Source organism: Mastomys coucha, unplaced genomic scaffold (assembly GCF_008632895.1).
Source record: "Mastomys coucha isolate ucsf_1 unplaced genomic scaffold, UCSF_Mcou_1 pScaffold22, whole genome shotgun sequence".
Classification (NCBI taxonomy): Eukaryota; Metazoa; Chordata; class Mammalia; order Rodentia; family Muridae; genus Mastomys; species Mastomys coucha.
In genome coordinates, this window is record NW_022196905.1 from 29,251,673 (window position 1) to 29,262,759 (window position 11,087).

General features: G+C 40.7%; 1 protein-coding gene across 2 annotated transcripts in view; it reads left to right on the forward strand.

The window, feature by feature from the left end:
- The window catches only part of Htt (huntingtin), a 149,963-nt gene that overhangs the window by 87,771 nt on the left and 51,105 nt on the right, over positions 1–11,087 (forward strand). For both annotated transcript variants that reach the window (XM_031341112.1, XM_031341113.1), the window contains exons 29-35: positions 1,267–1,377; positions 4,109–4,186; positions 5,543–5,766; positions 6,825–6,903; positions 7,033–7,194; positions 9,477–9,532; positions 10,391–10,539. In XM_031341112.1, coding sequence (XP_031196972.1) covers positions 1,267–1,377; positions 4,109–4,186; positions 5,543–5,766; positions 6,825–6,903; positions 7,033–7,194; positions 9,477–9,532; positions 10,391–10,539 — 859 coding nt within the window. The remainder of the gene's footprint in view (positions 1–1,266; positions 1,378–4,108; positions 4,187–5,542; positions 5,767–6,824; positions 6,904–7,032; positions 7,195–9,476; positions 9,533–10,390; positions 10,540–11,087) is intronic.

The following is an 11,087-nucleotide window of genomic DNA, read 5'->3' on the forward strand; positions in this document are numbered from 1 at the left end:
TATATATATATATATATATATATACATACATGTGGAGAGGGAGAGGGAGAAAACTTTAAACCGTAAAACAATCCACAGAGACTAGCCTCTTATAGTGTACTTTTATAATAGATCAACTTTTTATATGACTTAGTTTCTCCAAATAGGTAAAGCTTAACAAAGATAGCAAAAATATCACAGGTTTTTGGATGATCCAGTTTTAAAACAAACCATCTTGGAAGCTTGGTGTTGCCTCCTTAGTCCAAAAAATGTGATACAGTGGTAAGCAGAGGGGTATAACATAATCATCTTAGCTGAGGTCACAGATGAAGTCACCAGTCAAGATGGTGGGAAGGTGAGCCCTTACACACTTGCCCATTTTCCAAGCAAGAGTTGAATACAAATTACATACATGGTGTGCTATAGCACATTAAGGTTATCCGTACATAGACTTTTACCTATTAACCCTTCATTGTTACAAATTCTAAGCTAACTTCTATTTTGTTTGGAATTTTGCAGCCTTTTTAAACCATACTTAGTGAACTTATGTATCCTGAGATGCAAAAGTTTACACAGGGCTCTTATAAAGCCTGAAATAAAAGGCCCATACTTTCATAAGGCTTTAGAGCTCGGATTTCACGTTGGCACCATATTTTGGATTGTTAGAGACAACTGTAGAGATATGGAAGGGAGGGAGAAAAGGAGGGAGGGAGGGAGGGAGGCTTGGTTTAACCTTAGGTGGCCATGGCAAGGGGAACATTTTTGTCACCCACACATGGGATGGCCAAATGCCTAGAGAAGAAGATGGGATACCGCCCCATACTAGGGCATAAATGACTTCCATAGTCCTCAAGGGTAGCTGGAAAGTGTAGTCATTTATCAGGAAACTATCAAGACCATTCTCATTTTCTCTTCAGTGTCTTTTCCCTGCATTTGTCCAGTATTCTCTTCATCATAGGTCGTTAGGTTCAAGTTCAGTGGGCAGATTCTCTTGTGTTGTAATATTTTTTGGACTTTTTTTGCATGATCAGTCCCCCTCAATCTGTAGAAATAGGGGAATTGTTATAGACCTCCAGTTAAGCCAAAGCTTTTAGAATCTTAGTCATCCTAAGATTAATTTAACTACATCTAAAGTTAACAGTGACCACATACCCCTGGGATGATGAGAGTCTAGGTCAGCACTGCTGAAGAATCTCCCTGCAGCAGACGGCATTTGTGTCTTTGTTGTAGATAACCAGACTTCGGTGGTGCCAGTAACCGTGTGCTCTCTCCTTCCACCTTGCCAAGGTCACCTTAGATCTTCAGAACAGCACTGAAAAGTTTGGGGGGTTCCTGCGCTCTGCCTTGGACGTCCTTTCTCAGATTCTAGAGCTGGCGACACTGCAGGACATTGGAAAGGTTTGTGTGTGGTCTCTTTTCCTTGAACCTGGGTCAGAGTACCTCAGATGATTCCTAGGCAGGGGAGACTCCATCCCATTTGTATCCTAGTACTACAGGGTACCAGGGTACTTCTGTTAGGTCTGTTATTAGTGTGTCAGGTCTTATTACCACAGTTTTTCATTCAGTCTAGAACATGTTGAAAAATGTGCTTATAGGATCCTTTGTTTCTCCCTCTAGCTTTCTAAATGGAAAGAGACAAAACCAGATTAACAAGGGTAACTGACCGGCTCCTTCCATAGCTCAGAAAGCAGATCCAAGTTCATTCATGTTCTGTAGTTCTGAGTAGAATAAATCTTCCTCCCAGCCCATGTGCTCACACTTAATCCTGCCATTGCTAAAGATTTTGCTTCTTCTCCACTAGTACATCTCATTTCTAATATACTCCACAGTGAGTTAGACAGCCATCTTCAACTTGTATCTTCAAGTGAAATACAGGGCCTGCCAACCACTGATGTCAAAATCCATTCATGCTACCATTCCTTGTATGAAATGGTATCAAATTTGGAAAGCCTACCCACATCAGCTATAAGACTCAGTTACCTTACAGCATCATGCATTTGTTACAGTTCCATGTAATTGTTATTCTGTATTGTTTAGGGAATAATGGTAAGGGAAGCCGCCCGCACAAATCCAATACTGACTGAATCTTGCTTTTCTTCCTCATTTGTTTGCTTGTTTGACCTATACTATCAGGCAAACACACTGTTTTACATTTTTGTCTCTTCATTGCATGCAGCAGTGCCTGAACTATTAACATTCAGCAAACATTTGTTCAATAAACAGATGCTCTTTTCAAGAATCAGTTTGAAAACTGATATAGTGTTCACACCTGGTAAGCTAAGTATAATGAATGATACATACCCCTCAGAGGCTGAAACTTGGGAAGCTGTGGTAGGTGCTAAAAGACAGCCCATATCAAAAACAAATGAACAGGGAGAATTGATGTGAGTGTCTCATAGGTCTCATAGCCTTGCTCCAAGTATGGTTAGTCTGTGTCATCAAATGACACTGGCAAAATCCTTTCATTACCCATTGTCCAGGAGATCTTGTTATTCTACACTAATTTTTATACATATTTGAATGTATAGTATGCGAATTTTGCTTAGATTATGTATAATATATATTTCCCCACCTATCTCCTTAACTGTTCTGTATTGTTTTCTTCTGACTTCTCCCAAGACTTCATTACTATTTTTGAGTGATTTTACTGTGATTTAGCTTGATGTGGTTTTCCTTTCTTGAAGTGGTTGTGTTTCTTGTACTCAGGTTTGTTGAGTTTCTTGGTTCTGGGCCTTTATAATTTTCCACAATTTAGAAAGGTTGGGGCTACTTCCTTATATCTTTCCAACCTTTTCCCTCACCCTGTCTCTTAATTACCTTCTAAAAACCCGTACTTGGATACTTAAAATTGCTCTTAGTTTACTGTTGCTCTTTTAAGGATTTGGGTTTGATTTTTCTAGATTCATTTTTACCATTTTTAGTGTCTGTGTGTGTCTGTGTGTGTCTGTGTGTGCATGTGACTGGAGATGTTGGCAGAATTCAGAAGAGGGCACCAGAGCTTCTGAAGCTCGAGTTGTAGGTAGTTGTGAGCGAATTAATAATGTAGGTGCTGGGAACCCAACACAGGTTCTCAGCAAGACAGCATCTGCTCTTAACTATCTTTCCAGCCCCACTTGTTAGGTCTGTTTGTTTTTAATTTCTATCTACTTTTCCTTTTGTAGTTTCTGTTACAGTCTTTAGGTTCTCTAAGCTTTTCTTTCCCTACAACTGCTATATTATAAAATCCCATCTGTTACATCTTTTATCATTATAATTAGTCTTTATCACTAGAAGTTTGACGTATTTCTCTTTAAATCTCCTATCTTTATTTAACTTAAGAAGTTATTTGTTTATTTGTGTGTGTGTGTGTGTGTGTGTGTGTGTGTTTGGGATGTGGGCACCTGTCCACATAGAGGCCAGAAGAATGTTGGAGTTCTCTTCTATTGCTCTCCACCTATTTCTTTAAGGCAGAGTTTTTCCCTAAATTAGACACTCCCATTTTTTCTGCTCTGAAAGCCAGCAGGGCCAGCCTTGTGCGAGTGCCCACTGTTCCTTCAGTTCTTCTGATGATTGCTTCTCAGGCCTGGCTTTGTTAGCTCCCTTAGAATTATCTTTGAAGTACTCAGGAACACCCTCCTCCAATCTCCAGGGGTCTCTGAATGACTCATTTTCTTGGTGCTGTATCATTTGAGCTGCCATTTTCCTGGTGGTCTTTAGACTCACTGTACCCTCACAGCTTGGCTTCTGTCCCCTTGTTGTGCCACAGCCTGGGAATGCTCTTAAGATCCTTATCTAGGACCATCCAAGGCCTTTTTTGTATTTCACTTTTCAGGATCACTGATATCTATGGCCTGATGTTCAGTGTTTGAGAACTATGATATCAAAGCTGGAATCTTTAAAATATATTTTTGACCATTTCAGGCAGGAAAGGGTGCATGATTGGGTGGCAGATTGGTTGTGTAAATGTACAAGAAAGCAGTTTTTACACAATTGTAGATACAGGAGTTCTTGTGATTGTTAAGATGATTAATTGAAAACTCTGAATTTCTCTGACATTTATATAGTTTATATGGACACTGTCTGTTTCCGAGTAGCAACAATAGTAATTGGTCACCTGTAAGTCACTGATGTTGTCTTCTTCCTTTCACAGTGTGTTGAAGAGGTCCTTGGATACCTGAAATCCTGCTTTAGTCGAGAACCAATGATGGCAACTGTTTGTGTGCAGCAGGTGTGTTTCATTTCCTATCTTTTGGGATTTGAGTTAACTCCTCTGGGCCAAGCAACAAAACCTAGTTCCTTTTTAGAAGCTGGTGCTGTGATGCGGTATTAGGAAGAGTTTGGTGCCCCTGGCTATCACTCCTGCTTGCTCTGTGATTGGGACTGTGAGGGGGCAGAGGGCATCAAAAAGCATCTCTGGTCCTCACTGCTTTGCCTTTGCCACCCCATCCCAGTGGGCTGGTGTCTAAAAGGCTAGTTTCACTTAGAACCACAGAGAATCCCAGGCACGGTGGCACCACATGGTGGGATCTTCTGGGGTGCTAACTCATAGGGATTCACAACAAAGCCTTCCATCATATGTTCCTGGGATTTGCTACTTGGAAAGGATAATCCTGGAGGATACTTACATTTACTTTTGTTTTTTCCCTTTTTTCTTTCATTAGTGGTACTGAGGGTTGAACCTGGTTTATACATTCTAAGAAAGCATTCTATCACTAAGACTTTTTAACGTTTGAAATATGACCTCTGTAGCAGTTCCCAGTAAGTGCTACTTAACCGATCTTGCTGGCTGTGGTTGTGCTCCTCACTACCCACCCAATGTTTTGGGTTCCTGAATGAAAAACGTACACGCAGCCTTTATATTTTGATATGTCTTAAACAGCTCAAGGACTGGACCACTTCCTAACTTCCAATGGCTAATCTACCCTTTGATATCCCCAAGTTATTACTTACTAAAATCTATATCTATCTTTGCTGCCTTGGACCCAGACATGTAGTACTCCTGCATTCTCTATCAGGCATGACATCTTGGTTCTCCATCTTCCAGCATGGTGGATCTCTCTCTCCCTCCTCTCCCTGTCCCCAGCCCTAGAATCCTAAAAGTCCCACCTCTGTATACCCTGCCCAGCCATTGGCTGTCAGCATCTTTGTTGACAAATCTGAACCAACTCTGGGCAGGGTCCCTCAGTGTCTTATGTGTGGGGATACTACAAACAAGTTTTTGAGGAACATGATTAGCATAATACAAGCAGCATTAAACCAAAGCCACAACATTTCCCCCTTTTTGTCCATTAAAAAGGTCTTTTCTCTCAGATATATATTGAACATAATTGTAACAGTTATGTAAACTATAAGGTATGATATGTATTAACGTCCATTCATTCAATTTTGTCAATTTAAATAAATTATTCTATCATCTATCGTAACCTAAGTTGCCCAGGCTTTCCTGAAACTTGCAGATTGCCTATTTCCATCCTGTCCATTCTAACCCCTGCCCATCAGCTGGCATTACAGACAGGCCCGTGCTGCTCATCTACATTAAATCTATATTAAGTGAAGTACTGACATTTTAATTCTTTCATTTTAGCTGTTGAAGACACTCTTTGGGACAAACTTAGCCTCACAGTTTGATGGCTTATCTTCCAACCCCAGCAAGTCTCAGTGCCGCGCACAGCGCCTTGGCTCTTCCAGTGTGAGGCCTGGCTTATATCACTACTGCTTCATGGCACCATACACACACTTCACACAGGCTTTGGCTGATGCTAGCCTGAGGAACATGGTGCAGGCGGAGCAGGAGCATGATGCCTCAGGGTAATATTTATGGTGCAAATTTGTCATCGATGATGCACAGATAAGTTATGTGTAGCCCTTCCTTAAAGCCACTGGCTGAGTTATGGTGTAGTCTGCTATCCAGACAGGCTAGAGAGGAGGAACCCAGGCTGCCTGTGCAGTATAGATTCTAAGTTCCAAATCTTGCTCTGGACTAGAAGCGGGACACTCAGTGTCCTTACCTGTTGAAAGTGTTTGGTACTTGCTAGTGTTTATGAATGGCACTGTATATAGTAAGGTGGCATATGTCAGTGGTGCTTCTTTGTTTTGTGACTCAGGAGACCACCTTCAAAATGGCACATAATGGTGCTAGTGTTTAGAATTATTGAAGGGCATAAAATAGTAGAGGGTATGTTAGTTTTTATTTCTATATGAATTTATGCTAATCTTTTGATACCTGAAATGTAGAAGTCTTTCCCTCCCTTTCTCTTTCTTTTCAGGGCTTTATATGATAGCCGTGTACATTACCACTGAGCTCCATTATAGCCCTAGAAGGTGTTTCATAAACTTCTTTACCATAATTATCAAATATTTGAGATGCTACTTGGTGTAGCAATGTTAGCAGCATTCTCACTTTCCTTTTTTGGATGGTCAGAAAATATTGGAATCAAGGAAAATACTCTTTTTCTTAGATTTATCTTGGTAGTGTGCTTTTATGTATGTGCCATAATACCTGCTTTGCTGTCTTTTCAAAAATTTTATGAGATGGTTCTCTATCTACATTGCCTAGGCTGATGCTGAACTTATGATCAAGTTCTTCCTTCATCAGTCTTTTTCCCCAAGAAAACAGAGTGATATCACCTATCTTTGAGCCGGCTTTCACCTCTCTCAAGCCCTCTTAGTGTACTGGGTAGCATTGCACATTTAGTTGAGTCCTGTTGTCTCTAGCACATGTTGCACCTAAACCCAGTGTCCTTTTAAGTCTCATTTTGAAATGATCTGAGTTTTTTTGAACATGAAGTTGAAATGATGTATGGCTGAGTAGTACAGAGGAGATTGTTAAAAGATATTTGTTGTTTCTGCTTTGGGCCATTTGGCAGGTGGTTTGATGTACTCCAGAAAGTGTCTGCCCAATTGAAGACGAACCTTACAAGCGTCACAAAGAACCGTGCAGATAAGGTGAATGGCACTGCAGCTACAGATGACATGTGGATAATGTCACAGGGGTGGAAACGGAGCTCAGACTTTGTAGATTAGTTGCCAGAAGCTTCTAATTGCAACTGTGGTTTCTGTCACTTTTTCCTATAGAACGCTATTCATAATCACATTAGATTATTTGAGCCTCTTGTTATAAAAGCGTTGAAGCAGTACACCACGACAACATCTGTACAATTGCAGAAGCAGGTTTTGGATTTGCTGGCACAGCTGGTTCAGCTACGGGTCAATTACTGTCTACTGGATTCAGACCAGGTTTGTCTTCTCGGCCTTGTGGTCACTATATCTGTTCCTAACTGAATACAAATTACCCTGAAAAGACACTGCCCAAGACTCCCCATGCAGTGGGGTTAGGCTTTAGAAATTTCCACAAGTTTTCTACATCTGTATACCTACTTGTGACTTTAAAATAAACTATCTTTAACTTGTAAGATAGAATTTAAGATTTATTCTGGTGGGCCAGATCATTTATGCAAAATTCAGACTTCTTAAAAACAGGTGATCATCAGCCAAGCAGTAGTGGTGCACAACTTTAATCCCAGCACTCTGGAGGCAGAGGCAGGAAGATCTCTGAGTTCAAGCCTAGCCTGGTCTACAGAGTGAGTTCCAGGATATTCAGAGCTACACAGAGAAATCCTGTCACAATAAAGTATAAATAAATAAGTAAATAAATAATAAAATAGAGAAACAAGTGATCGCTTTGATCAGAGAAGCTTCTTTTCTCAGTGGACAGTGGTCAAGTAAGTGGTTGTTGAGTACTCAGCCCTAAATGGGGCATTAGGCCTCCTCTCCCCTCAGGGAGCACTGCAGAAGAGGGGGATGGAAAAAAGCAAGAGCTGGAGGGTAGGGAGGAGCGCTATGAGATGCAAAATGCCATCTTCTGGACATGACAGCTGTTACAGTCACAAACTCACAGCAGTTGTGGTCACCTGCACAAGATCAAACCAGTCAAACTCCCAGCATGGCTGGTTTTGAGGCTCAGCTGATGGCTCCTTGGGGAGTGGTTGTCATTTTTCTTTGCAGGGGAGTAGCACATAGGCAGCACTAATTGGACTCAAATGGGTTATAAGAAAAATAACTGTAAAACATCAAGATATCATTTATAGACTATACTTTCAAGCACTGGCATAATCAGCAGGCCCAATCACTTTTACACCATTCTGGGGGCTATGTAACTTGGATCAGATGCCAGCACTTGGGAGGCAGAGACAGGTGTATTTCTGAGTTCGAGGCCAGCCTGGACTACACAGGGAGTTCTAGGATAGCCAGGGCTATACAGAGAAACCCTGTCTCGAAAAAATTGAAAATAAATAAATAAATAAATAAATAAATAAAACTTGGATCAGAACCCCTCTCCTCAAACTCACTTTGCCTTCCTCTTGCAATTCCTGTGGTCATAAAGTTCCACTAGTCATGCTTGTAATACAAATTCTATTCCTGGGGAACTCTTATATCCATGCCTTCTCTGAGAAGAAATTTTCTTTAAGTTGTTTAAAATTGACCATCATTTTTATGCTCTGATCTTGGACTACTCTTTCTTGGTGAGTTACAAGGATCAGCCAGTTGGGGAGACTCCTTGGCTCCTCTTAGGCTTATGGTTCTATCATAATGCAAAATGTATTTAGTTCAACTTCAAAAGCATTTATAGTTTTACAGTCTGAAAGTACAAAGTCCCATTTGAAATTTCTCAATTGTAATGACCTTGGGTTTGTAAAATCAAAAAGCAAATTACACATTTCTAATATACTATGATGTAGAATATACATTCCCATTCCAAAAGGGATGAATGGGAATATAATGAGGAAATACTGGGACAAATAGCAGGGCAAACTGTAAGATCTGAAGTTAATCTGTAAGCCCCACTTACCCAAGGGCTAGGTAACTTCATGGAATAGTGGGAGTTGTAGTATTACAAATAAAGCCACATTGGGGCGAGGTGGGGAACGGGTGGCCTTTGGGTTTGTCCTTTTGTGAGACAGAGTCCTACCATGTAGCCCAGGCTGGCCTCAAAATTTCATATGGCTGCCTTTTGCCCAAGTCCTGAGAACTTGCCTGAGGCTATAATAAAAAAAATAATGGACGAATTTCTTTGATAAAGGAAATCTCAAAGACAGTATAACATTGAGCGTGTGGATTGGTTATTACGGATAAATTATGCAGGTCTATAGTGAAAAAGAACAATTGGGGTAGAAAGAGATTGAAAACTGTAGAGTTTGGAGAGAAAAGGAGCACTAGGAAGTTTAATGTTCCTCCTCACTCAGGCCTGAGCTGAGAGAGAAGGGTAGTTGGCAGAGGGAAGTGCTGTTAACCAGAGGCTTGCAGGCCTTTCTCACTGCCTTGACCAGTGTGTTCCTAAAGGCATGCCTGAAGGAGCTCTGCACTTACCTGACTTCAAAGTAGCTTTGAAAACGTGATTATAAACAAGCTAATCTTGCATGTGGTGCTTGTGAATAGTTCACAGATCAGTTCAAGAAATGATACCCAGCTTTTTCATTGTAAGCCTGTGACTGATGGCAGCTTTTCTTTCCCTGCATTAGGTGTTCATCGGGTTTGTGCTGAAGCAGTTTGAGTACATTGAAGTGGGCCAGTTCAGGTACTGATGTTTAGTTACTTCAGTTGTTGTCCTGGTTAAGTACACACATGCAGTCCCAGGTGCTTAAAGTGACAGGTGCTCCAAGTGCTGCTGGTGCCCAGTGGAGTCTAATTTACATGCTTTCCACTTTCCCTCCTCTGACGACCTGCAGAAAGCCTTTCTCGAGGCTTGCTTAGAAACAATTGTACATCTAATCATTAGTGTGTTTTCATTTCACATTCAGAGTGTGTGATGATGGAAACACGTCACTAAGTGCCATCTTACCCAGTGGGTCCCTGTTCCCTAACTTTAGAGGAAGCAATTTTAGGTCCTGGTTTAGTAAAGGGAATGATTGTGATCTCTAGTTGCATTATCTGTAGTTTTTCTTGTTAGACATTAAAGCTTTAGTAATTTTGCAGTATCTATAACAGATTTGCAATTTTTGAAAATTACAGTTCTTAACAAGTAGTTTGTAAAGCGCAACAATGGGGAGTTTTGTGAGTGTCCCTGGGATCTAGAAACCCAGCTCTTGTTCTGATTATGTGACACTTTGACTCCTTAGTTTTGACCAGGGAACATTTTCTCCTCAGTGTCTGAATTTTTTCAATAGAGGAAAGGAAAATGAAGAGCTAGAAAGATCTTACCTGCTGGCATGCAGTGCTTAAGGTGCAGCTTTGCCATCCTAACCATCAGGCTCTCAGTGTGGCAGAGGCAGGAAGAGCAGGGCTGTGTGGGGTGGGATTAAATGAGGTCGCAGAGTCTGCTTTAACTTAGTACTTTCTCCCGAGGTTGACCCTTGAATTGTTTTATGCTGTGTATTGCAGATTACATGCTTTCGTTTTTAAAAAGAAATGTCTAAATGGGTGTCTTTGTTTCTAGGGAATCAGAGGCAATTATTCCAAATATATTTTTCTTCCTGGTATTACTGTCTTATGAGCGCTACCATTCAAAACAGATCATTGGAATTCCTAAAATCATCCAGCTGTGTGATGGCGTCATGGCCAGTGGAAGGAAGGCTGTTACACATGGTAATGGACTGTGTCTGTGCTTGTCCTCCATCTTACCTTCATCCACATTGACTGCAAGTGCTGTGTGTGTGTGTGTGTGTGTGTGTGTGTGTGTGTATGGGGGCTCATGCATGCATGCACATAGGTTAGAGATGTTTAAGAAGAGAAAAAACAGCATATTGCTTACTCATAAATTTGTAAACTACTTGTAGAAACCATAAAAAATAGTGACATCATTAAGGTATAGATGGATTCTGATAAATGCCTCTATTTATGAAGAATAATTTTTATTTTGCCATTTTTATTTGCTTTGGTCTTTTTTTAGAGTGGGCATAGGCTCAGATCTGGGCCCTCACATCTGTCAAGCACTTTACCTCTAATCACACCCTAGACTTACAACATTTTAAATCTAGCTTGTCACATCATATTTTGACTTTTGTGTTGTATTTTGTAGTTTGTTTGTTTGTTTGTTTGTTTTTCAAGGCTGAGTTTTAAGTGTTTTTCAAGGTTTTTCAATCCCTGAGTGCTGGGATTAAAGATGTGCTCTACCCCTGCCTAGCTTTTTTTTT